The sequence below is a fragment of the Cnephaeus nilssonii genome (genome assembly GCF_951640355.1).
Source record: "Cnephaeus nilssonii genome assembly, chromosome: 4".
In the NCBI taxonomy this organism is placed as follows: domain Eukaryota; kingdom Metazoa; phylum Chordata; class Mammalia; order Chiroptera; family Vespertilionidae; genus Cnephaeus; species Cnephaeus nilssonii.
The window spans coordinates 84,050,292-84,077,104 of NC_137075.1; the positions used below are offsets into that span (position 1 = coordinate 84,050,292).

Genomic DNA, 26,813 nt, shown 5'->3' on the forward strand with positions numbered 1-26,813 from the left:
TTATATCCCCCCCCCCTTCTCAGTAGGACGCCTCGTCTAAGAAGCAGAAAACCAAAGGGCAGGTGGCGAGACCAGGGAGACAGGATGGATCACCAGACGCCTGACCTTCGACCTTGCCACGGCCCAGCCACATCCCATGTAACATGAGTGGTGCCCACCCTGTTTGCACTTTTAATAACTCTTATTTGCGTGTGTTCTTTTTGGTTTCATTTGTAAACACCAATATCTAATACCACAGTGGGAAAAGGAAAGGGAGGAATGATTGTTTATTCTCTCTCTTATTGTAAGTTTTTGGATCTGCTACTGACAACTTTTAGGGGTTTTTTTGGGGGGGGGGAGGAGGGAGGTGTTGCGGGACTGAGAAGAAAGAGATTTATATACTGTATATAAATATATATGTAAATTGTATAGTTCTTTTGTACAGGCATTGGCATTGCTGTTTGTTTATTCCCTCCCTCTCCCTGCTCTGGGTGTGGAAGCTCTGGCCACACGGCCCGGCTTCCTAGGACCCAGGGCTGAGTCCCCAGCCCACCTGCATTCTGTTTGGAAACTGACCCCGTGTGCACCTGGATGGGGGCCCTGTGATTATATTGCAGACACCCCCAGTCCTTTTTGGTGGGAGGAGGGAGTCGCCCCACGCCGTAGCTGTCAAGGTTGGCAAGCCACATCGCCGTTGGCCTTCTCAAGGGAGCTTGGGTTGGGGGAGAGGCGGGAGTTGCCCCTGGAGCGAGGGAAATAGGCAGCTGAGACACCAGTTCTCCGTGTTACCCAGACCCCCAGGTGGCCCCGGGCCCATAGGCAGACCAGGATCCTGGTGACCCCCTGTGCAGATGTCCTCAGAGGATTTGCATGGGATCAGTTGCAACATTTCCCCCCACATTTAGTACCTACTCTGTGTAAAACAGGAGAGGGAGGGCAAAGAGGAAAAAGGCACACAGTGGGGCTTTTATTTAGAGGTCAGTATTTCAGCAATGGAAGGAGGACAGAAAGCATCGTTGGAGAGTGCAGGGCCACAGAAGGGCTCCTCCCCGCAGGCCCGCAGGGGAGGCTTCTGAGACCTGGCCCTCCAAGGCTGGCAGGCCACACTGGGTGTTCCCTCCACTCTCCCCGCCCCGCCATCTCCGTGATCAGCGCAGCCTGAGGGAGGAGTTGGGTCCAGCACCTCATAGGTAACCGAATGGTTTTATTTTTTAACCCCGAGGTTCTTCCTGTTTCCTCAAATGCTTTTAAGGGCTTCCAGGCTTGAGGCCAATTCCAGCAGGACCCTGACTTTGGGCCTCCTACTTCTGCCCCTCCTGGAAGTGCAGGAATAATAACCACCTGGGGGAATACAGGCCTGGCTTTCGTCAGACCTGATCCCAGGGTTCCCGTGGGGGCTGCCCCGCCTTCGGGCAGAGCAGCTTCCTCTGCCCAGGTGACCATGCCCACTCAGACAGAGAGCAAGTGACGCTTAGTGCCTCATCCCAGGAGCAGCCGTGGCAGCAGGGAGGGAGGGCGGGCCCCCCGGGGCTGGTGCCCGTATGGACTTGCTCTTGCGAATCTGGCCTCACCTGGCATCGTGTCCCAGTGTTCCCATAGGTGCACCCACCTTGCAGACGGTGTATCCCACCTGGGTCTGGAGAGCCGGCCCCTCAAGGCCTGGCTGGGGGGAGGGCCCGCAGGGAGGAGCATGGCCTTTTTGACATGATCTGAAGGTTCTGGCTGTCCTGGCCAAAGCCCTAGAGTTCATCTCCAGAAGACTGGAGGCCCTATCCCAACGTGGGCATGTGGAAAGGCAGCCCTCGCCCATTTCCACCCCGAGAACTGGGCGTGCCGGCACTGGACGGCCCTGCCGGGAGACCCAGTCCCCTTTGGGGCCTGCGGGAAGCATTCAACACGGAGAAGGCGCCTCCTGGAGAAACCCAGCTCTCCCCCGGCTTCCTCCTCCTCACCTGTGTAGCTGTGCTGTGTGGTTTTCCTTTGTGAGGAGGGAGGGACACTATTTGTAGCTTGTTTTATGACAAATAAAAATGGGTAAGCCTTGGTGGCCATTGCCTCTTTCTTTGGGTGGCTTCTGGGTGGGCATCATTTCCTAAAGGTTGAGTTGTCCTCAGCTCGGGTGCCCTCCACGCTGATCCTAGGAAGCCCCAGCGGCTGGAGGGAACCCAGATGGCCACGAGGTGGCACCATACTTGGTTGTGAGGACACTGACTGATCCCCTTGCCCTTGCCTACAATGTCTGTGTCCTCTTTGTAAGTCTCCTTCTTGCCGCCACCCATTCAGCTGCCCCCTCCAAACCATCCTGGAGAGTACAGAACATCTGGCTGTGCTTTGGGGGTGGGGCTGGACATGGGGGCGGGGGGATAGCCCATCCCATGGCTCCAGGCTGGTGGGTGGGAGTGGGCACATTGGCCGCAATCCAGATTGCAAGACCCCAGGCTGGGAAGCAGCTTTAGACGGGGAACAGGTCCCCAGTGGGGTTCTGCCAGCTGTGTCCTGGTTTTGTAGGGGACACATTTAGATCAAGGCAGCTGGGGTGGTTCCCAGAGCTGGAGGACCTCAGGTGAGGACTGGCGGCGAAGACGAGGCTCTACATTCTCTCCAGGGCTCCCGGCGTCTTTTCCCCTTGTCCCGTCTCTACACACAGCTGTCCCGGGAAAGGGCCTCCTCACCTCCTGAGAACCGCCTCCACGTCCTTTGCCACACTCTGCGGCCTTGTCCTGTGCAGGTGAACAGGAGGTATTTCCCCTTGAAAAAGTCTCCCAATCCTCTCTTCAGCTAAGCTTCCTCCGGGAAAGGGTCTACCCCTTTGAATGCTGTCACAGGGGTCCCTCCTCCTCCAGTGCTGACACTGTGCTGTGTCGCAGGCCCTGTCACATTTAACACCCACCACCGCCCAGGGGGACGGGCTCCCCATTCACACGTGTGGTTCAGACTCCCGGGTTCGGTGAGTTGCTGGATGCCTCCAGCTGGGAAAGGCGGAGCCAGGAGTCACCTTCAGATTCTGAGTCCCAGCCCAGAGCTCCGCCCACTCCCCAGCTGCCATCCTTGAGGGGCTAGAACAGCAACCTGCTCCCTCCTGTCCAGGTCTGGCCCCGGGTGCTTGCTTTCAGCTGTGAGAGCATTTTTTTTCCTCTGAGCAGTTTAGAGGCTCATTAAAAGCCGCTAATTTGCAGAGGACTATCCTAAGCTGTAGGGATTTGGGGAAGAGAAATGAGGGGGTATTTGCTCATTCAGGTCCTCATTGAGAGACTTGGGGTTGACCTAGCCTCCAGCAGAGAGACCAGCCTGGTGTGGGAAGGGGGCGGGTCTGAGCTCACACTTGGCTGGAGGCCCCATTTAGCTTTCCACTGCTTTCTAAAAACAAATAAATAAGTAAATAAATACCAAAACAACAATAAACTGGCAGCAGGACCAAGAGTCAAGAAAAAGTGAAAGATCCAGCCACCTGGTTTCTTCCTGCACCAAGAGGCTCTGAGCCAGGCTTAGCTCCGTGGGGAGGGGAACACTGGGCATTTTCAGTCGGATGTCACACAATGACTGCTGCGGGGGCCCCAATGATGCTATCAGAGGAGGGGCCTCCAGGCGGTACCCACCCTGGTTTCCTGGGTGAGATGGGAGACTGGCAGCACCAGTCCCTTGTAGAAAAACCCCAGAGAAAGCCAGGCTGATCATCTGGTCATTTACTCCCAAGTCTCCAAATGACCTACAAATGCCCACCAAGGAGGCTGCTTTTCTCAGGCACCCTGCTCTTCTGCTCTGTGGCATCGGGCCTTCCCCCGTCACAGAGGTGAGGACAGGTAGAACTTAACTCTTTCACACAATGCCGTCCAATGAAGCCCTCAATTCTAGGGCTGGGGTCACTGCACCCCTTCATGTGCCTTTCATGAATTGATAGGGAGAAGGGTCCTTACCTTGGTTATATGCCTGCCTATAAAAGCCTGTGTGACCCAGGTATCTCTTGTCATTCCTTGTCAACGCTAGGCGAACTCCCTGACTCTCGCCAACACCTCATTAATGCAGCCACAGACCTCCCATCTGCACCACCAGTTTTTCCTTTAACAAGGTGCACTCTTTAATAAGGTGAAGGTCACTTTGCCTGGAGTCTTCCTCGCCAAAGCTTTGACTATGGCTAATGGTCCAAGGTCCTCCAATAAGACAACGGGCACATTGCTAAAGGCCTCGTGAGAACCAGTCAGGAGAGACCAGGAGAAGCTGCAGTAATACACTCCCCAACCTCATAGCTTCCATCACAAAGGGTTCTTCACTCCTGTAGCATAGCCATCAGGAGAATCTCAACGGCACTTGAAATCTGCTACTGAGATTGTCACAGTCTCAGCCTCCAGTCCTGGCTCCGCTGAGTCCGGGCTCCCGGACACTTCCACTTGGTGTCCCACAAGCCCTGAAACTCAATATGCCTCAAGTCTGACACACACTCTCCACCCACCTCTCCTCCGTGCTGGTGCACCAGCCAGCCACCCCCTGGGCCTGGAGCCCAGAGCCCTCCCTGCTTCCTCCCACCTATGTCCTTCCCTCCTCGTCCATTCAGTTCATCACCATGTCCTGTAAATTCCCCTCCCAATTCTTTCCCCTGTGCCCTCCTCCCCACCCCAGAGCCTCCTATCATCTGCTCCCTAAAACACTCAATAGTTGAAAATTGCCTGTGATCTCCACTCCATTCATTCCCCACCTCAACCACCCTCTCCAATACAGACAGCTCAGATTGAATTGTGTCCCCCCAAATTCATAGGTTGAAGCCCTAAATTCCAATGTGACCATATTTGGAGACAGGCCCTTTAAGGAGATAACTATGGTTAAATTAAAGGCCCAGTGCATGAAATCACGTGAGACCCAGAGTCCCTCCTGCCGCCGCCGCGGGACCCATCAATGCACCTCCTGGTGACCAGTCGTTAGGTCGTTACGGCGTTATGGCCACTGGCTTTTTATAATATAGACTAGGGGCCCGGTGCACGAAATTCGTGCACTGGGGGTGGGGGGGTCCCCTCAGCCCAACCTGCCCCCTCTCACATACTGGGAGCCCTCAGGGGATGTCCTACTGATGGCTTAGGCCCGATCCCCACGGGAAGCAGGCCTAAGCCGCAGTCTGGCCGCCCTTTGTGGGAGGCAACCAGGCTGATCAGGGGAAGGCACCAGCCCCATCACCCCGCTGCTGCAGCCACTGCCAGTCACCACAGCCACCAAGGTGTTTTCATCAACACGACTCCAGTCCCTTCACCAAGAAAAAATGACAACTTTCTTTAGAAATTTTCAAGATGTGTCTTTCATAGGATATGCATTTCTTTCTTTTTTTTTTATCCTTGCCTAAGGATATGTTTCCATTGACTTTTAGAGAATGTGGAAGAGAAAGGGAAAGACAGAGAGAAACATCAAAGTGAGAGGAACACTTTGATTGGTTGCCTCCTGCATGAGCCCTGATCTGGGCCCCGGCCAGGGAGGAGCCTGCAACCTAGGTACATGCCCTTGATCAGAATCAACCCAGACCCTGCTGTCAGCAGGCCGAGGCTCTATCCACTGAACCAAACCAGCTAGGGCAGGATATGACATTTCTTAGCCCTCCAGCAGCGGACCTTCATTTTTTTTTCCAGAAGTGTGGTGGAAAAACCCTAGATCACCTTTTTGGTTTCTTATTACCTAAGTTACTAAGAATATTACCAGTGGCATACAGGAAGCTTAGCTAATGTGCAGTCAGAAAAGGTGTTTCCTCTATAGTTCACACCAATCACAGGCTGTGCCCTGCCCAGGCCTAAAGCCTCTGGCCAAAGCTTTAGGCCTGGGCAAGGGACCTCCAGCTCCCTGTGATTGCAGACACTGCCCATTGGGCAGGGGACCCCAGCTCCCTGCAATCCACCACAGGAGCAGACTCCCTCGCAGGAGCGGACCCCCAGTTCCCTGTGATCCATCACAGGCTCCCCGCTCGTCCCCAAGGCCGGGAAAGCCTCCTGCGGAGGCTTCCCCAGCCTTGGGCTCAGCTGGACCCCAAGCTCCCTGCAATGGATCGCAGGAGCGGACCCCAGGTTCCCTGCGATCCATCGCAGGCTCCCCACTCGTGCCCAAGGCCAGAAAAGCCTCCGGTGGATGCTTTCCTGGTGGGCGTGGCTGGTGGGTGTGGCTTGTGGGTGTAGCGAAGGTACGGTCAATTTGCATATTACTCTTTTATTAGGTAGGATGAGGTCATGAGGGTGGGGCCCTGAACCAACAGGACTGGTGTCCTTATAGAAAGAGGAGGAGACACCAGAGCCAAGGCACAGTGAGACAGTGGCCATCTGCAAGCCAGGAAGAGAGGCCAAACCAAAAACCAACCCTGACGGCAGCTTGATGGTGAACTTCTAGCTTCCACACTGTGAAAATAAAACTTCTTGTTGTCTAAGCCACCCCAGTCTGTCTTACTCTGTTATGGTAGCCTGAGCAGACTAATACCATGGCTTTCAGGATGAACACAATTGCTTAGTTTAGCCCACAAAACTAAACTTGATCTGATCCTCAACCACTCCTTCCAGACACACTTTCCTGCAACATGTACATATTTCATTGCTGTGGTATTACACGCTTCACTGGTGCACGTCCAGCTAAACCCGCTGCCTGCACATTGAGTGTCCTCTTCCAGTTGCACATATTACATCCTCCTGTGTCACACGCTACTCAGTGCCTTCACATTTCACGCTTCCTCCCGGAACAGCAGCATCCATGATAACACATGATCACAAAGCCAGGCAATGTGATGTATCAAGTATTTAATCCACCCAAACTCTAAAGTAGATAATAGTATCTTAATTATGTAAATGAGTGAAAAACACAAGGCTTCAGCACCTCAGGTGACATATAAAGGTTGCCCTGCCAGGACAAGGGGAGCAGGACAGGAACCGAGGTCTTCACAACTGAGCCACTCTCTGCTCTCAGCCACTTCTCCAGGCAGCATTGCTAACCAGCCCAGGGTGTGCACCGCCTCTGTCTCCCGCCTCCAGCTAGTGAGGCCTGGTCCTTCAGCATATGGCTCACCCAGTCTGCATCTCAGTGCTTCCAACCAAATGCTCTCAAGCCCCCCTGTCCTCACCTCAGCGATAGCCCTGAGCTCTCAGGAGGAAATATGGTGACAATTTGAGTTAGGGCTTGTTCTTAATTTGTCATTGGGGAACAGTCAACTAAAGTCTTTGAGTTGTCAAAAAGATTTTCTTTTTGATGCTTAAATAAAGAACTAAGATGAAAACAAACAGACCACAATAGCAATGATTATTCATGTAGCTCATGATTGAAACTCTACCCAAGTGTCACTTCCTTTTAGAAAGAATCCTCAACTTCTTTGTTCATTATATGTTGCTTTAGAATCTATGGTGCTGCTTCAGGCTCCGAACAGCCTGCTCGTACATCATCCATCCTAGCACATATTTCTACCCACGTTGTAATAATTAATTCTCAAGTCTGTTCCTTCTACTAGACTGGAGTGACCACCTTAAGGCTTAGAACACCTTGCAAACCTGAATGAGGGCAGTTATCATAAAACATTTAAAGAATGCCTGAGATATCCTGAGATATTTATATGGGAAGAAGTATACAATTAGCACATCCTATATAATAAAGAGGGAATATGCAAATTGACCATCACTCCACCACAAAGATGACGGCGCCCACAGCGGAGGCGGGGGCGGGGGGGGGGAGGTTTCCGTAACACAAGATGGCTGCACCCATAGCGGAGGCTGAGTTCCCATAACAAGCCTTAATAAGCTATCAGCACGGACCTGAGGCTGGACGCCCCCCGCCCCCGTGGGGCTTGACAGGGGACCTCAGGCCGCACCCCCCACCTTGGCACCAGGCCAGGGACCTCAGGTCACGCCCCCCGCCCAGCAGGGCTTGACAGGAGACCTCAGGCCATGCCCCCCACCTGGCAGGGCTTGACGGGGGACCTCAAGGTGAGCCCCCGCACTGGTACTGGGCCAGGGGACCTCAGGCTGCTCCCCCCACCCAGCAGGGCTTGACTGGGGACCTCAGGCTGTGCCCCTCATCCTAGCACTGGGCCAGGGGACCTGAGGCTGCACCCCCTGCCCTGGCAGGGCTTGACAGAGGACCTCAAGGTGCAACCCCCCGCCCCAGTGCTGGGCCAGGGTTCCTCAGGCTGCTCCCCTTGCCCTGAGCCGGGGGACCTCAGGCCGCGCCCCCCCCACCCAGCGGGGCTTGACAGGAGACCTGAGGCTGCGCCTCCCTCCCGGTGGGGCTTGATGGGGAACCTCAGGCCACGCCCCCGACCAGCAGGGCTTGACAGGGGATCTCAGGTCGCATCCCCAACCCAGTGGGGCTTGACGGGAGACCTCAGGCTGCACACCCCCGCCCAGGCACTGGGCCAGGGGACCTGAGGCTGTGCCCCCCGCCTGGTGGGGTTTGATAAGGGTGGGACCGGCCGGGTCTGGATCTAGCCCATTGGGGGGGGTGCTGGCCGGGTCTGGGTCTTGCACAATTTTGACGCTCACATGGGTGGGTGGGGACTTGACTCTGGGTCCCATGGTGTGCCCCAGACTCTAATAGGAGAAAGATTTTCATATACATTTTACTAATTTTCTTTCATTTCTGACACTTCTAGTATAGAGAAAGGGCAAATAGCAATATTAAAATATTTCTTCTAATTAATCCCCACTTAATGTTCACAAATTTCATGCACCGGGCCACTAGTTTAAAGATAAAATTGGATATACAATAGATACTGAGGCTTAAACCTACCAGACCTGAGGCCCTGAACCTAACTGTCCCCTATACCTGGGCTCCTGAGCATTAAAGAGAAAAAATCAACATGATATAGAAAAATGTTAGTTACATGCAAACAAGTGGTTAGAATAAGATGGAACTTGGAGACATTGTAGAAAATAGGTCTAGGCAAAGTACCGAAAATTAGGAGTCACCAGAGATTCGGAAATTACCGAAAAATCGGTACAGCGGTCTGGTAGGGTTAAAGAGCAGTATTGATATCTGTATATTTGAGCATGTAGTAAGATGAATATGATGAGAGAGAGAGATAGGGAGGGAAGGAAGGAGGGAAAGAGAGAGAGAGAGAAAGGTGGTAGAGCATAATGGTTTGAAACAGGGGGTTTCACACATGAGCATACATCAGACTCACCTGGAAGGCTTGTTAAACACTGTTTGCTGGGACCTATCCCTAGTAGTTTGGAGAGTCTGGGGTGGGGCCTGAGAATTTGCATTTTTATAATAAGTTCCCAGGTGATGTTGATGCTGCTTATCTGGGGCCTATACTTGGAGAACCATTTGTTTAGAGTTTGGTTTCGAATGGTGGATGGATTACCTGTCTACCCCGAGTCTCAGTTTCTTCATCTGTAAAACGGGGCTAATGATCCTTTCTCACAGGGTGGCCAAGGTGATTCAGTGAGACAACAAGGGTAAAGTACATGGCACCGTGCCTGGTACAAAGTTGGGGCTCAATCTCTGTGAGTCATACTCCACCTCCTCTTCCTCTGCATTATCAGTGAACTTTGGTGCTGAGGAGCCTGGAAAATCACCTGCTCTAATCCTCATGCATGAACAGTCCAGGACCTCGGTAAGTTGTGACCTTCTCCAGATCTGACACCTAGCTTGTGGCACAGCCAGACCTTTGACCTAGTATTCTAATAATGGCACTTAATTTGGTATATAAGACTAAAGAGGGGCATGATATATATGAACAAACAAATCCACTAAATGTGGAAGGAGGGTGTGTTCTGTGATGGTAAGTACTGTGTCATGTCAGTATCTAAAATCTGAGAAGTTTAGAAATAAGTATAATAAAATCTACTTGCTGAGGCAGTGAAATGAGGTGGAAATAGCACCATGAGATGTACATTCCATCGCAAACAAAGGTGTCATGAGGGGCTGTATTACGGAGAGATAACTCCGTGAGGAGAAGCTAAGGATGTCATTGAAGGAACAACAATGTCAGGAGCAAAGCCTTGTGGTCTAGCAGGGCAGGGAGGGCTCTGAGAACTAGTTAGTGGTGGCATCTAGATTAGTATCTGCTTCCTCTTCTGAACCCCGTTTCCCATTCTCTATGGTTCACCCCAGCTTCTCTTTTGACGAAATCTAACATCTGAATAACCCAGAAATGATGGCAGTCTCCATGATTGTGACTCAATTTCTTATTCTCTCTCTGTCTCCCTCCAGCCCTCCCTCTTCCTTCCCTCCTTGCAAAAATGACTCAAAACGGGGACATATGGGTACAAATGGATTTCACGATTTTACGTCTACCATTTAATCGGCTAAAGGGCACTTTTCATTTTAAATTTAATGAGAGTCAAAAAGCCAAACAAGCCTTTACCCAAACCCTCCTCCCTGCCTGCCTTGCTGGGTTGTCTCCTGTTGAACTTCATACCCTAGCCGTGCTAACTCTTGATCCCATTTCACCTCCCCCGCCCCCCGCCACGCCTTTGTGCTATTTCCTTGTCTGTCTTTCAACACCAAGCCCCCTCACCAAGGCAAATCACTATTTATTCTTCCTTCAAGATCCTACATAAATGCCACTTTCTCCGAGGAGTCTTTCCCAGTTCCAGGCTGAGGGAGTGTTTCCTTCCGTGGTGTCCCCTCAGAGCACGCCAGACACAGAACTCTAACTCTCCTCTGCACCTTAGTGGCTCATGTGCTCCATCGCTCCTTCCCATCACTTAGCTTTGGGAAGGGGCACCAGAACATACAGTGCACTTGCCACCCTCCCTTACCTGAGTTGTTCAGACCAGGAGCAGCCGCCTGACCCAAAGGGACCAGTGCACATGCACCCCAAGCACTGTGACACAGCCTTCTACAAAGGATTCTGCTTCCTGGGGATGGCCTTGCTGGTGGGGTATTGGCCACATTCTCTTCACTGGGATGGATGTTCCAGTTGGTCGTGGGGCTGTGAGGTCATGATAGAGCACTGGGGCTGGTGGTTGTGCTGGACCTTGGGCAAGACAAGCAAAGCAGAGAAGCAGCTTGGGAGGGGAGGGGCCAGGCCCACAGGGAGAAGGAAGCAATGATGGGGAGACGATGTGCTTTGGGGGAGGGAGCGAGTGGCCCTACAGGATTTCAGGCTCCTGTGGCCTGTCTCCTGCCTTGGGTAGCAGAGCCCCACCCCCCTAGGCCTTCTCAATATTGCCTCCCTCCATTTCCTGAACTAGTTTAATGGGTTTCAGTTCCTTGTAACCAAAACAGCCTTGGTTAAAAGAAGTTTTACCTCCCTCTGGGGACTGTGAGATTCTTGAGGTCAGGAACTTTATCTTACTCTTTCTGCATCAACAGAATGGAGTTCAATGCATAGAAATACATTTGTTGAATGAATGCTGAGCAATCAAATGAATGAGTAGGCCTACTGGTAATGAACACAGGGCACTGCTTGCCTCGCTGGAATCCTGCCCCTCCACACCTTTCTAATACAAAAAGCTCCTTCCCCTTTCATCATCATAACTCCACTGCTTATGTCCTCCAGCACCTGGAGTCCGGACTCTGACAAGTGCAATATCCCCGAGGTTCTTTTCGCTTTAAAAACACCAGGTCTGGTACATTGGCATCTGAGGAGATGACAGAGACACATGGGAGATACCAATAGGAGACGGCACCTTCATCTCAGCCACACCTGCTCCAGAAGAAACGCAGGGAGAAGCAAGCTGTATGTAGAGAGATATAAGTATAGCTTTTATTTTTTTTTTTAAACCAACCCAACATTTCCACTGGCAACTGTCAACATAGCTTATGACATGAGCGCTGTTTCTTTTTGGTTATTTTTTTTTTCTTAAAAAATGTGTTTAAAATTAAACAGGTTTTTTATTTAATTTTTTCCCCTTAAAAATGTATTTATGTCAATGCAGAAAGCCTGAAGATCTGTGGGCAGTTTTGTGAACGTGTGTGTGTGTGTGTGTGTGTGTGTGTGTGTGAAGCCAGGTCCTTTCAAAGTTTGCTGGGAGAAGCTCTAGAAGGCGGGACGATCCCTTTTTCTATAAACTCGGGCTCCATGGGATTATGGCAACTAAGATTCCTCCTACTGGGGCGAGAAATAGCCCACAGGCTAAAAAAAAAAAGCTTCGGGAGGTTTTAAACCAAGCAGGAATGTGGGAGACAGCGAGGAATTCCAGTTCCTATCTTGTGGAAACACTTTCAAATGTGGCCTAGGGGTCCAGGAGAGGTGAAAGGGGCCCTTGTCTTCTTATAAACCTCTACATGTTTGCATAACCTCAAGAAATACAGTCAGACTTCTTAGCACGGTGCACCGGACAGTGAGGGGTGGGGGCGAAGCTGACCTTTCTCAGAAGCACTGGCATTTTAAGTATCTTTGCCCTTAAGTATCTCCCTAGTGGGACGTCCTGTCTCTCCTGGCTCAGATACAAGGCCAAAGATACTCAAGAAGGTGAAAACCCATTTTGTGTCCCCAGCTGCCCTCTGCCATCCCACACCACTCCTATTTTTGTCCCTTATCTCCCATTGGGGCGGCCTTCCTGCAGAAGAAAGAACATATAGACACGGACAGCACGAGACAGAATTTGAAAGGCCTGGGCAAGCAAGAGAACAATGACTGCTTCTTTTAAACTTTGACATCAGCAGGGGAAACTCCTGCTCCTGCCACCACCCGGGTCTTTGGTGCCCTGCGTGGGTGTGCAAGATCACTTCCACCCAGAGACGAAAAGGAGATGGGGGACAGGGCCTCGATGGGGCTGAGAGGCAGCTGTCACCTGCTGAGAGTGGGAGAGTGTGTGTCTGACAATTCACGCCTCTGCCCATCGGCTCAAACCTTGGGTTCCTCCACAGCGCCTTTGTCACGAACGTCAGAGAGAAAAGACAAAAGGAACGAACGACGAGCAAAACCTGATGGAAAAACGAAAGCAACCACGATAATGATTCCAATGAAGAGAGAGCCCCAAACCAGCCACACGGCAGAGACTGATTTCCACGCCCGCCAGGTGAGTGAGGACAACGGTGCATCGAATTGCACAGACAGGAGGAGCCCTGCCCTGATGACAGTAGAAGCACAGGAGGAATCAGAAGGTGAAATAGAAGATGGTGAAAGGATCTGACCTTGGCTACAGGTCAGAGACATGGGGGTGGGGGGTGGGGGGTGGGGGGGGTCGAATGGGTGGAGGTGGATTTGTTGCTGTTGTTGGTTTGTACTGAATTAAATACTTGGTAGTGTAGGTGTTTCCCCCATTCTGTCTGATTGATGAAGACTCTGCCCTTTCGGATCACCGCCGGGGTGGAGGTCGGGTGAAGTCCCTGGGGCTCGGGTCCCGAAGCCGCCTCTCCAGGGCTGCTCATCCCGGGGAGGTCCCTGGGGGGGGGGAAGTGCCCTTCTCTCAGGAGAAGTCCTAGGCCTGCCCTGCCTGAGGCAGTGTCCTTTGCTCAGAACCCCTTGATGTAACAGTAGGCCTCCAGCGTGGCAAAGAGTATGTAGAGGAGCCACAGGCTCACAAAGAGCCCCGTCGTGGCCAGCTTGCAGCCCCGGGGGCCGCCCAGCTCCCCGCCCAGGTGGGGCCGCCTGCGGTACAGGAGCACGCTGATGCAGACGAACGCGAGGATGGTGAAGAGGGTGACGAAGAAGGCCAGCGTGCCCGCAGACACGCGGAACTCCTCTCCCTGCATGGCCCAGTAGATGGCGGCCACGGACCAGGCCAGGCCAAGGCCCAAGAAGACGTTGACGGCGTTGCTGCCGGTGACGTTGCCGATGGAGGCGTCTGCGTACACGTCGTGCATGGCGGCGGCTTTGCTGGCAAAGGTATCTGGAAAAGGGCAGAGACAGATGGGAGCTGGAGGAAGGCTGAGACGAGGCGGGCCTGCCTTTGTGTGTGTCCAAAGGGCAGCTCGGGCCGGTGGGCTGAGCCTGGGAAGCAGAGGCAGCTCTGCGACTAGCAAGCTGTGTGGCCTTGGCCAAGTCACGTCATTTCTCTGAGCTTCCCGTTCCTCACCTGTCGGAGTCTGAGAGATTTCTAAGGTCCTGATGTTTACCAAATGGGTTTGCTGTTCCCTTTTGACTACTTTTTTTTTCAGTAAGGGAAGTTTGTTATCCCATAATACCTCCCCGGGGAACCTTGACACCCTGGGAAGCTGCTCAGAGTAGAGGCCTGACTGTGACTGTCACCTGGGGCTTTTTACTCACGTGACACAGACAGCTGGTTGCTCAGTGCCCTGCAGGTGTGGGGATCACGGGGACAGAGGACACGCTGGGGAACCGCGATGGGGACGTGCAGGTGAGCCCTCGCAGCTAGTGTCTAGCACAGGGCCCACAGGCTGTTTGATGTAGGTGTGGTCATGGAGTGCAGGCGCTGGAGGGTCTGTCAGGGACTATCTAGCCACCCTTTTATTTTACAAGTAAGGAAAATAAGGGTCAAGGAATCTACCCAAGGTCAAATGGGAAATCAGCAAGAGATTTGATCCTAAAAGCCTCCCAAAAGGCCCTTTGCATACCATCACCTTCCATCAAAAGCGTTTCAGCCAAAGCCACAGAATTAGCTGGGGAGACCATGGCACAACCTTCTTCAAGGCCCTAAAGCTGCCAGCTGTTCCCTGGACCAACCGCAAGAGCTTGGAAGTGCCCCCAACTCCCCTGCCGCTGTCCTGGCTGGCCTCCTTGTTGCCACTTTTCTCAGAGCTCCCAGAGAAAACTTCTTGCCTTTGCTTGCCCGTGACCTTGCTTTTTTGCCTCTGGTCCTCGGCAATTTCTTCCCACATCTGTTCCCTTTCCCCATTTTTGCTCCTTCCTCTCTGATGGTTCTGGTCCCTTGAGACCTGGCGAACAGAGATCACCAGGCGTGTCCTCCACAAAGCCTTCCCTGGATCATCCATCTAGCTGTCTACCACCGGACGCATTTCCATCATAGCCAGACCTCTGGCATCACCGATGTGTAATTAATCCCGTTGGTCTGTGCTGTGGTTTGGGGACGAGGTTCTGCCGGAGTGTGATGCAGATTCACTTACTCTCAGAGGATTGGTTCTCCTGGTCCTGACGGGTTTCCCTGGTCCCGCCAGCAGAGTCCTGTCTACTGAGACTCAGCCTAACCCTCTTCTAGGAGGATGCTCTCTCTTCCTGTAGCAACCGGGAGGCCATCAGGAGTTCAGGGTTCAAGTAAGGAGCCTGAACGAATGCAGCCCGTCTCCCTGCTCATGCCACGTGTCACCCCAGCCCAGCTTACATATATGCCCTCTTGGAAGCCATCTCCGACCCAGCCTCACCCGGGTCCCCATGTTTTATGCTTGCAAGGCACATGTACTACTTCACAGACCTTATCGAGATGACTTTAATTACAGGAGTTGAGTGTCCTCTCCGTCACTAGCTTACAAAGTCCATGTGGAGAGGAGAAGCGTGTGTGTCTTGCCTCCCACTATAGCCCCAGCAACTAGCACACGATTCTATCAGGCTCAGCAAATATCTGTCTAATGAATGAATAAATGCATGCCCGTTCCTGTCTGCCTTTAGGTGTTTGTGAGAAAGCCAAGAGGTCCCTAAGCTTCCTTCGCCTAATCCGGTGGGAGACACTTTGTACTCACAGGTGTCCTTCTAAGCAGAGGAGGCCAGGAATGCTTGTGGGAATTTCTATTGTGACACCTTCAAGCCTTTAGCCTCTCAGGGACTGCCAGAGGGAAATGGAAGGAGAACAATCTCCATATGCTTTGGATTACATTGTTTGCGGTCTATTCATATAATGTGGAGGTTACTAAATTGGGTCACTTATACAGGTAACTTAACCCCAGTGGGACTCGGTTTCCTCATCTGTCAAATGGGCATAATAGCTGCCCCTGTTGAATAAGATTGTGGTGAGCATTACAGGGACAAAACATGTAAACTGGGTAGTGCCTGCCGACACATCAAGGTGCTCAAGAGATGTTAGCTGTCATTAGTAATGTCATCATTAATCTCTGGTTGACTCCTGTGCACCTTAGCAGCAGAGGGTCTGTTAAGCTCAGATCTGAGATGGTAAAGAAGATAATGAGGCAAAGGGTCATGTGAGCCCAGTGATATCCTCTTTGCAGACCCAAGCACCCTGCACTCTCACCTGGCACAGAGGTGCCAAACGCCACGAAAACAACAGCTGTGACCGAGTCCTTGAGGCCGATGGTGCAGCCAAAGTGGGAGGCCAGGTCCCCGATGATGGCCGTGAGCACACCGATGATGAGGATGGAGACGAAGAAGCAGGCCCAGCCACTGCAGTACTCTGTGGGGGGCACGCAGGCAAACAGCACCTTCCAGAAGACCGTCAGGAAGTGCATGACGTAGTCAAAGCAGGACGGCAGCTTCTCCTCGCCTGATTCATCCTCCTCCTCGTCCCCTGCTGGAGGCAAGACAAACAGGCCCAGGAGAGGGCAGCGAGGTCAGGTCCCATTCTTGAGAAAGTCGAGTCTAACCCCCATCACGAGCACCGTCAGCTGAGGGGAGGCTCCAGCGCTCTCCTGGGCAGCCTGCGCGGGCCAGGGCATGGGCACCAGAAAACAGCTGAGAAATGGGAAACGAGCTGGGGTGTTCCATTGGTCAATCTGAATGCAGTGCACAGAGGAATAAGCAAGAGAGGAAAGAGATTAAGAGCTAGCAGGGGAGGACACGAGGCGGGCAAGGCAGTGGAGGAGAGAGGCGGGTGGAGCGGGCTACACTGGTTGCCTAGGTGAGGAAAAGTGACATCAGCCGTGTGCCCTCTTCACTGGACACCAGTGGGTCTCCTCTCGGATTTTCCTGACGCGGCTACTGCAATAACCTCGTGGTTCTTGTCGCTAACCATCCCCAGAGGGACGGCTGTCATTCCAGATCATGTGGGCGCACCAGAGAGCCAGCGCCATCCTCCGAACATCCCACAGGACAGAGCGGGCCTGGGCTCCGCGTGTCCTTGCCAGGAAACGTGGGCAGACTTGCCCATTCAGCAGCCGGGGAGCAGAGGATATGCTGAGGCACGCTGGCGCCTCGTCAAGGGCAACCTCTGTAAGGCTTCGGCACAACCCATGGAAGCCGGGTTTCCAAAGAGCAGGAGTCAGGACACTTGCATCCCAATTGCAACTTTGCCACGGAGAGAATCTGTAACCTGGAGTAAGTCACCTCTTATTTCTGAACTTCCTTTCCCTTTGAAAAGGGAGGGCGTTAGATTGTGTGCCCTAGATTCCATGTACTGTCTCTTTAGGGGCAAAGTAAGGTCACCCGCGGGGGAACTGGGAGCTTCAGAAGCAGGCCAGGTGAAAGTGGGCCAGCGGCCGCCGCAGCAGCCCTCCCTTCCTGGCGGTGCTTTGCGGTGGCTCTGGGGCCTTGGGATAGGACCCCATGGGTTGCTATGACAACAAAGTCTCATGAAAAGAGAAAAGGCAGTTATAAGGAGGCCTCAGTGGTGCTGAGAGGCTATATTGGTGGTGGTGATGAGAGCCTTGGCATCCCATTCCAACAGGCCGGTGGGCCTTTGGGACGCTGGCTGCACTGTGGTCCCCCTGAGGGGACCCGTCAGTAAATGCCGCAGGAAAGGGATCATCCAGGGTGGAGATGTGTCAGAGTGGGAAAGCAAAGGTTTCAAAAACTCCCAATCCCACGGCTCAAGTTCACAATTCAGTGGTAAAACTGGAACAAAACTCTGGGTCCATTTTACAAAAATGAGGACCAAATTAATGAGAGGAAGGAATGACGGAACCAGAATTGATGGAGCTTGTGGTTAGTACCAGACTAAATACCTACATTTCATACAAGTGGATATTATCCTCATAGTGAGATACCTTTCTACTGACTTTCCTGAGAAAGGCAGCAAAAGTTCCCTTTTTGGATAAGGAAATTGAGGCCCAGATAGGATAACTTGTCCCAGTTCGGATGGCAGAACCAGGTCTTGAGCCAGAGATAGCCCTGCGCTTTTAGTTGTTCCGTGATCCCTCCCCAATGGAAACGAGCTGGGGGGTCCCATTGGTCAATCTGACCTAGTGAAACAGACAAACATCTGGGCTAGAGCTGGGAAGACCAGACACAGAGGTCTTCCCAGAAATTGGCAGGCTGTTGATGTGGCTGTTTTATTCCTCCGGTGTTACCTGCTTCTCCAAGCAAGGCCTGTGCCCATCCTGAGACCCTCTTACCTGCACTGACGGTGATGGCCTCCATGAATTGGTCCCTCCAGGAATGGGTCCCCACGACCAAGGCCATATTTGTCTTCTTGATCAGTTTGTCCACTGTTTTCTGTCAGGGAGATACAAACTTGGAACCATGAGGTTAGAATGCTCAGAACCATGGAGGAGTCTGGTGTTTCAAGGGAATGAAAGACGCCCTCCATCCCAGGGCGCTCCACATGCATTCTGCAAGTTAGGCATGGAATGGCCTTGGCAGGTAGCTACTGGAGCAGTCCTTCCGTTTCCCTTTTCTTTGGCTGTGACTGCTGACATTGAATATTTAGAGCAATACAATAGAGAACAACAGTGATGATATCAATAAACCTTGCTCTGGAGTAGTAAATTTTAGTATCTTTGTTTTAAAAATACAGTTATGCCATAGCAATGACACATCTAGAGGCTTTAGAGCCCATTTATTCCATACTAGAGGCCCGTTGCATGAAGATTCATGCAAGAATAGGCCTTCCTTCTCCTGGCTTTGCTCCTGGCCGCCCGGGAGCCGCCAAGTCCCCGCTTCCGGCCAGAGCACCACTCCTGTAGCTCCCTCTGCCCCCACCCCTCCCCTCATAGCATGCGTCCTGCCCCACCTGCTCTGGGCCTGCATATGCAAATTAATCTGCCATCTTTGTTGGGTTAATTTGAATACTCACTGATGATTGGCTGTGGGCATAGTGGAGGTATGGTCAATTTACATGTTTGTCTATTATTAGGTAAGATAGATATATATTGTGTGTCCTCATAATATTCCTCGGATACAAAATGGTCAGCACTACAAGTTCACAAATTCAGTGGTAAAACGGGATCAAAACCCTGGGTCGTCTCCCTCCCACCGGTCTATTACTCAATTTGACTTCACTTATGGCCTGACCTTGAACTCATAGGACTCTTCAATGATGACCTCTAGTTTGGGGTGTTTACCCAATACTGGCTTTCCCATTTCTGCTATCCTCTTGGCTTCCTCTTCCTCCACAGTCAGCTTCCTGTCTGTCACCTCTGCAACAAAACAAAACCAGACCAGCTTCAGCACGCTCTCCATTCTCTTAAACATCTAACGCTAAAGAGTAGTAGGCCTGGGCAATGGGCAAAAAGCATGTAGCTCTTGGGAATGGGGATTCTGTGTACTTTGGGTGCCTCTTTAAAGCACTGGACACTTTATGACCATCAGACCTTCAAAGGCTTCCTTGCAGGTCTGGCATAAGCACCCTTCTTTCCATTTTATACCTCAGCGAGCAACCTGACCTTCTGAGAAATTCCTCCAAGGAAAGTCAGTCCCTAAGTTGTTTGGTGAGATAAGGGAGAGATAGGAGCTTATCTCTGGACCTTTAACAATTTTGAACTGTTGTGCCTGACTGTTCAGCTACTCCATGTAAGAATTCTTGGAGGTCAGAGGCACATTTAATCCAAGGGTCATGTCCACTGGTTCATAGTAACATTGGCTTCCGGCACTCTTGGCACTGTCCCCTTTATAAAGGAGAAATCAGGGCTGTTTCCAGGAATATCTACATTTCATACAAATGGATATTATCCTCACAATGAGAAACTTGAAAGATTTCCCCAAAAAACTTCATGGTTTTCCAACAGAAAGCAGGCACGCTTCTTTTGGAACACAAATATTTGTTCAAAAACACAACAAAAGAGAGATCTTCCTTTACTTTCTCTGAAGGCATTCCTTTGTCCCTCAGCATCTTGACTCATTTACCAGTGGTCCCTTCTCACGTGGAACAGTTAGAAATTTTTTCCACTTCAGCTGGAAAGTCCATTTTAAGACCCCTTCACCGTGAAGACCTGTGTTCTGGATTACAGTGAAATAGAGATGGAATCTTTTTATTCCCCTTTAATTAGATAATTGGTCTTGGCAGCCTGTTTCTTTCAGAGCTTGTTTAAACATTTTCCCATCCAAGTCCACATTCTTGCGTGCAATTACTTCTTTTGTTCCATTCCTTAACTGCTTTCGCCCCACACAGTGAGTATCCTAGGGAAATCCTCTGGTCTTTGGATAATTTCAAGGACAAAATGGGTCAGAGGCCAAGAAGATCTTCTTCTCTGTCTTGGGAATTGGTGAGACGTGGGGAGGGGTCAGACTCAAGCTCTTGAGGTTGCAAGGAAAGGCATTCACTGAGTGGACTCTAAGCCAAGGGTCTAAGTTACCAAGCAGAGAGCCCATTTTATGTATGGATTTTCTCAGTCAGCCTGAATGAAGATGGTAAGAGAGTGCACAGAGGATTCCTGAGCTGGCTGTTTTACTCAAGGCTCTGGCACCAAACACAGAAGGCAATTCCAAAATGCTTGGGAGCTGTCCGTGGTGCTGTCCTAATGTTAGTGCTGGTGATGGCTTTCAGCAATAATTGTTTCTCCAGGTTCTGTGTTCCTCTGAATACTTCTAAGTCAGCAGACACCTTCTAGCAGCCTGGCTTCTTTTAATTCTTTAATTATGAGTCTCTCCTTAGTTAGTTCTGAAGGTAAATCTGGGTACATCCAGGGTTCTGGTTATAAAATTAGCAATCCTAGAAGCCAGGCTGCAAGCCATTCTGAGAAAAAAGCCTTCGGAAAAAGACATAGATTCCTTAAAAGCATGGGCACTCTTTTCCTCTACCTGTGGGTTTTGGCACCACATAACAATGACTATTCTAGCAGTGACAGTATTATCCCACCACCCCTCCCCAATTCCCCCATGTCAGACTTTACATGTACCACAAGAACTATATACCAACATAATGAGCTCCCCAGTGACATATAAATGTACCTGTCTAACCCCATGTCTAGCAATCAATCTAGCATTATATCCACCTGGCAGGATATTGATCAACCTACTGACCTGTCCAACCTGTGGTGACAGTCAGTTTTTCCATCTAGCTTTTCTGCAGAAATGTCTTTGACAAATAACCAATCCTCTATCTTTGTATCTCCCTCAGCCACAGATATATATATATATATATATATATATATATATATATATATATATATATATTCCATTTAAATCAACTCTCACTTAGTGTCTTGGTTTTATAATAATTCCTCCCTTTTTTATATTTTTGTAATAATCATTCCTTGTGTTCAAATTAATTTCTGGAGTAATAAATCTCAAACCTAAAAGACCATAGTGATTCTGATCACTTGTTTATGTGACTCTTCAGAAATTTCAAGTACAGAGAATAAATGGCAAGTGATGTTGATATTCAGACTGACTAAATAAACTCTCAAATCTAGAAAAAGGAGGAGGGGGAAGAGAGAGGCAGACAGGAAGAGGGAGGGAGGTAGAAAGAGAGAAAATAGGATGAAAAATTGAGCAAATATTGGAAGAACAAAGAGCTTTCCAGGCCTGACAGGAATAAATTGCCAGGGATGCTCTACAGACATCCTCGGGAAGAAGTGGGGTGATGCCACCCATGCTCTCACTCCCAGGCCCCTGCCCTTGGTGCGGTAGCTCAGAATGAACGTATTTACTCTCCATCTTTTACTACCAGGCATTGTTCGTCATGCTCGCCTGTCCTTCCAGGAAAATTCAAACAAAGATTTAAAATTTCCAGTGAATATAATGTCTAACCAAAGGCTCCTAAATTAAAGGTTTAGCAGGTTTGGATTGAAAGATCTAGGAAATACTGTAACACCTTCTTTTCCTTTTTAAGCTTCTATTCGTGTTTGTGCAAATATGCTAAAAGTATAAAGAAGCTTAAGTTAAATCACAGTCTTCTTTGTGTATGGCTGGTGGGAGGTGGAGGCAAAAGTTAGAACAAAGAAGCCCAAATACCTTCTCAGGCAAGAGGCTGAGTGAGGTGGAGAAGAAACACCCAGTGCTAGACATCAATACCCTGGGAGACTAGTGGGAAATACGGGGTTGGAAATAGTCCTTATCCTATTGGTATGAAGAAGGAACAAGAGGCCAAGGATGCTGGAGTCATTGTTTTTTCAGGAAGTGAAAATGCAGGGGTTTGCCTACATTTTTTGTTTAAGGTTCCAAAGGGGCAAATGTCCTTACTATGTACACTTCCCCGTTCTCAAACCCAGGGAGTAGCGAATCGGTGGCTTTGAACACCAATGAATTCTATAAGATGCTTTGCCTCTTAAAGGACCTGAATTTTTCATATGTTCAAAGAACTTAGAAAATGTAAAATGTTCTTTCAAAATATATTGAGACATCTCGTAGTGCTCACTTTGCCTGCACCACAAGGTATGGTGTCGCTGGATGAGATGGACACGCTTTCCTATCTGCTCACAGCTAGCTCTTTACCATTGGGCCCCACTGATCCAAGCATGCGGTTCTGTCCAAGTAGGTGTATGTCCTCTGACAGGCTCGAGATTCTGCATGAGAATCCCTCTAAAAGAGAATATCCGAAATTTCTATTTCCAGCCGGACAATTATCCCCACCCTCCATTATATCTTAATTCTTCTTGCTGTTCACAGCACATGCGACTTCAAGTATCGGTGGCAAATAAATCAAAGTTCTAGCAACTTGAACTTCAGCTGTGCTAACAAGGAAGATCTCCAGGATCAGTAAAATTCCAAATTCTTAAAAAATTGCTTTTCACCGTCTCACTGCAGCTCCTGATTCTTTTTCCCTGGATCACTCAAGATCAAAGTATTTTCTTTCAAATGCCATCATGATCCTATGGGGAGATTCAGCTCTAAACTTCTCATCTCCTCTCTTGCCTCACAGTCTGAGATGGCAGATAAATGAAGACTCAGGAGAAGCCTATGATCCACCATCCCTTCCTAGTCCCAGAAAGGACCAGCCTGCACCTTTGCCCACGAACACCAACAGAAACGGTGCTCAAGACATTGTCTATTTCCTTTCAATTACTTCAAGTGAGGAAATAAATCTCGTGGCCTTTAGGAGAACTTGTCAGGTTAACTTGAGCTTACAGTTCCTATTAAATAAATCACAGGACATTAGTCTTAACCTGAATAACGGCATTGGCAAGAAGTAGAAAGGAGAGGGAGGCAAGGCACCTCTTACCTGGAGACAACAGGAGCGCTGTTTGCAAATGGATACCAGACAAGGGGGAGAAAGAAAAGGAAAGAGCATTAAGGTCCCATCTTGAAAGTATCCCCAGGCTTTGTGGTTGCAGCAGCAGAAAAAGCAGTGAGCTTAGTAGGTGACAGCTCTGCAGCCACATGCTAAAGGCAGCACTTGGAGCATGCGCAGCAGCAGCAGCAGCAGCAGCAGCAGCAGCAAGAGGCAGGAGCCGCTGGAGAGACTGCTGAGCACCAGGGCCCTGCAGTTATGAGAGGTTTCCCCACACCTTCCCTGCAGCTCTGAGGGTCAAGGGATAGAGGAGTGAGGATGGGGGACCAAGTGGGTGAAGTAGAGACATGGTTGGCCCTTCGTGATCTCCTAAGGAATCAGGTTATCACATCCATTCTGGAAAGGAGTGAGAATCCAGAATGCCAGAGTAGCTGGCTCATCTGTGGAGAATATGACTCTGGGGCTTGAATAGGAGCTCAGGGCATTGAGTAATGTTGTACTAGAGTGGAACCAGGCCCCATTTTGTCTTCTATCCCTAACCTCATAATTAGATCATGCTCAGCCTCCCAGTGCTCATAACATTTTTCACGGCCACAGATGGCTTCATAGCTACTGTGTTTGCCAGAACTTTGAGTTCCCCTGAGAGAAAGACCTGCAGAACGTTTTCCTTGAGTGTGTGTTTTTTTAAAAATAGATGTAGCCTGGAAGTTGGGGCCGTGCACTCCTCCCATTTTGGGTCGCCTGTGCCTGGTGGTCACTGCAACTAGTAGTTGTTCAATAAAGGTTTGCTATTTGCTAAATGCGTTGGCAATTATATTTTTCATAAATCCTGTGGTGCTACATCTCTGGATGGTGGCCTTTGTGTTCCAAAATTCTCTAGAAATACAACTCAGACCTGTGACCCGTCATCCCATAGTCACAGTTCCTGAAGACACATGTGGATCCAAGATATTTATGGTATAAATTCAGGGAGAACAGCAAATGACTTTTTCTGGTTTCTCCCATATGGAATTCCAAGGGGTAATGGATCAATGGATCTCCTTACCACAATGAGATGATAGATGATAGATAGATAGATAGATAGATAGATAGATAGATAGATAGATAGTTCATTCTGCTCTTTTTATGAATCTGCATGAAAGAGCCCCTCCTGGGCCCCATTTCTAGTGGAGACCAGAGACCCAAACACCCCGGTAGGTCAGACAAGGGACAACTCTTATTAAAGGTCCCTGCTGCCCTCTTTTTCAGTCTGACATGCCCCCCAACACCAAGATCATCCCTAGCACAGCCAGATGGCTTGCAGTCAGCTGCAATTCCATCATTCTCTGCTCATTCTCTACATGAATCTGAGACCTTCCACCTCGCAGTTAAAGATGGGTCAGTGAGTTCCATCTCATCCAGCGTTGAGTGACACAATACCCTCCGGGTGTTTCTCCTGCTGCTGCTGCTGAGATGCTGAAGCTAAACTTTTACCTATATTGATTCCTGGGGTCAGGTGAGAGTCCTCTGTCCCCCTGCTCAGATACCCCAGGGGCAAGCAGGAAACAACAGAGCTCTGTGAGTAACTGCAAGCCTCTGGGCAGCTTGTCAGGGGGAACCCACAAGTGTAGAAAGAGGAGGCACACACAGGCCCCATTTGGGGGGGAGAAAGCGCTTTCCCTTCCCAACTCAGACTTTTCACGTCCAGGCCCAGGCCCAACAGCCTTGACTGTGCTACTCAGCATTGCTCTCAGAAGTCCACTCTAGACCCCAATACTTACTCTACACCAGGACAACGGTGTTTCCTAGTCATCCTCCCTTTTCTCGTCCCCCAGGTTGTCCAAAACTTTTAACCTCGCCTCTGAAATCTGGTTTGTTTGCCAAGAATACAATCTCCTATTTCAAATCCAGTCCTTTACTTTTCTTTTTTGAGAATGCAATTGTCATTTTGACCATGCAGAGACTATGCTATTCTGAATGCCTAAGACTCTCCCATGCAGCAGTGATAATGAAAAGCAATCTCCACTGTACTATTTCTCACTCCAAGAACAGCAGGGAATTCTAGAAATCAGGATGGATTTTCATTTGATTTCGAGTCTAGATACTCAAGCTTTATGACCTTTCACCTTATGGCCTGATGCCAAAATATGGAAAGAACTGAAGAAACCAAAAATTAACCCCATAGACAATAGAACAGGAGGCTAGGAAAGGGACATCTTTCCTATTGGCACCTTTCATCTTGGCATCTTGGTCATTGGGAAGAACTGGGGCATATCACACCGATGACTTGATGAAATCTTTGTCTTCTTACCTATGCCCACCCCCCCACCACCACCACCAGGTCTAGGCTCCACCAGGGATTTACTGACATCTCCTTGGACAGAGAATCTAGTACGGCACAAAGGGGTCCTCAAATGTGGAGAATCCACAGGTGTTTGTGTTTGACCAAGGTTTATCTTAGGTCACTGTCTGTCTTGCTGCTGGTAGGAATTTGTTGGGGAGGCAGAAAAGAAGAGCCTCTTTACTGATGGAATAAAGTCATGGACAGACTTCCAACCTATTCGTCTTGTCCAGAGCCACTGCCTTCTTTCCAGCTACCCTGGAAAGGTATGGTCCTTTTGCTGCTTTCATTTACACCTCAGTTCTTGGGACTTGAAAACTGATGAAGCTAGTGACTGCTGCATCCAGCCAGTCATAAGGATGTAGAGTAAATGCACAGGGGAGGTGGGAATGAGGTAGGGCAGGTGTTGAGGCAATTTCTGAGAATATTCTCAGTGGCAGAATTTGGAGGATTGGCAGGAATACAATCTGGGAAGCAAAGTTGTTGTTTTTCTTTCTTTCTTCCAGCACTCTTTGGCAGTCATGTTCATAGCAGCATCTTATTGAGTGGCCAAGGAGGGAATGAGTAATAGGAGATGGAACGGGCTTCTGCTTCTAGAATACCAGGTGTGTCCAAACCAGTGTGGGCATAGAAGTGGTCCAGTCTGCAGAGGGAGTCCACAGGAGATAATGAGAACTGATCAAGCCTATGGGTCTGAGAAGAAGACCTGTCAGTGAAATATAGTTCTTTGGAATTACAGTTGCCAAATCACTTAGATCTGTCCTTGGAAGAAAGGCTTTATGATGCAAATATGAAGTAACTGCAGAATCATCACACCTTCTGACAAACAGGTGGGTCTGTTTAATCTTCCACAAAACTCCCAGCAGCATATGTCTCTTGGAGGGGAGTGAGAATGTCCTCCTCTTGGTACTTCCCAAGGGCACTCTTACCCATTCCCATACATATTCCTCCAACACTTTCAAAGTAGTGGCTTCCAATCATTTTCTTCAAGGGAAGAAATCTTTCCTTACCTCTACTGTGGCTGCAACATAGCCAATCCCTTAAGAATGGAACCGTGGCAGGTCCAGAAGAAAGAAGATGAGGCCACTTCTCTGGTGTGGGATCCGGGTTATCTTGGGAGCTGAGTGATATGCTCATTTGCAGATATGAAGCAAAGGAGACCTTCTGTGAACCATTCAACACCTGTTTCTCAAGGATCAGCACCAGCTTCACCACTTAGAGTCCCTTCTCCAATCGGAAAAGTCAATACTCTGGGCCTGCCCATTATCAGTCCTTCTCCAGGGCTAAGGAGACTTCCTTCCCTTTGCAGACTCTCAATTTTCTGCTTTAAAGATTGTCTTATCCTAAAGTAGCCTGAATCAAGTACCCTACCTTGGACTAGGAACAGAGGTAGAATGGGATGGGGTGGGATGCCAAGGGGAGGAAGAATAGCTCAGGATTGCAGATTACAACCTCAGAAGCCAGCTCTCTCTCAAAGAGTTCTCAGA

The 26,813-nt window shown here is 49.9% G+C and overlaps 2 protein-coding genes across 6 annotated transcripts in view; one reads left to right on the plus strand and one right to left on the minus strand.

Annotated features, from left to right (window-relative positions):
- The window catches only part of SMOC1 (SPARC related modular calcium binding 1), a 137,386-nt gene extending 135,446 nt beyond the window's left edge, over nucleotides 1-1,940 (plus strand). For 2 of the 4 annotated variants that reach the window (XM_079768697.1, XM_079768695.1), the window contains one exon: nucleotides 24-1,940. In XM_079768697.1, the coding sequence (XP_079624823.1) occupies nucleotides 24-40 (17 nt within the window). In that variant the 3' untranslated portion in view covers nucleotides 41-1,940. The remainder of the gene's footprint in view (nucleotides 1-23) is intronic. The other 2 variants (XM_079768694.1, XM_079768696.1) reach the window with 1 other exon arrangement.
- A 9,843-nt stretch (nucleotides 1,941-11,783) lies between these two features.
- Nucleotides 11,784-26,813, minus strand: part of SLC8A3 (solute carrier family 8 member A3) — a 120,880-nt gene continuing 105,850 nt past the window's right edge. The window contains exons 4-8 of one of the 2 annotated variants that reach the window (XM_079768692.1): nucleotides 22,998-23,015; nucleotides 18,911-19,035; nucleotides 18,013-18,112; nucleotides 15,978-16,253; nucleotides 11,784-13,706 (exon numbers count right to left, since the gene is read on the minus strand). In XM_079768692.1, the coding sequence (XP_079624818.1) occupies nucleotides 13,330-13,706; nucleotides 15,978-16,253; nucleotides 18,013-18,112; nucleotides 18,911-19,035; nucleotides 22,998-23,015 (896 nt within the window). In that variant the 3' untranslated portion in view covers nucleotides 11,784-13,329. The remainder of the gene's footprint in view (nucleotides 13,707-15,977; nucleotides 16,254-18,012; nucleotides 18,113-18,910; nucleotides 19,036-22,997; nucleotides 23,016-26,813) is intronic. The other variant, XM_079768691.1, reaches the window with a different exon arrangement.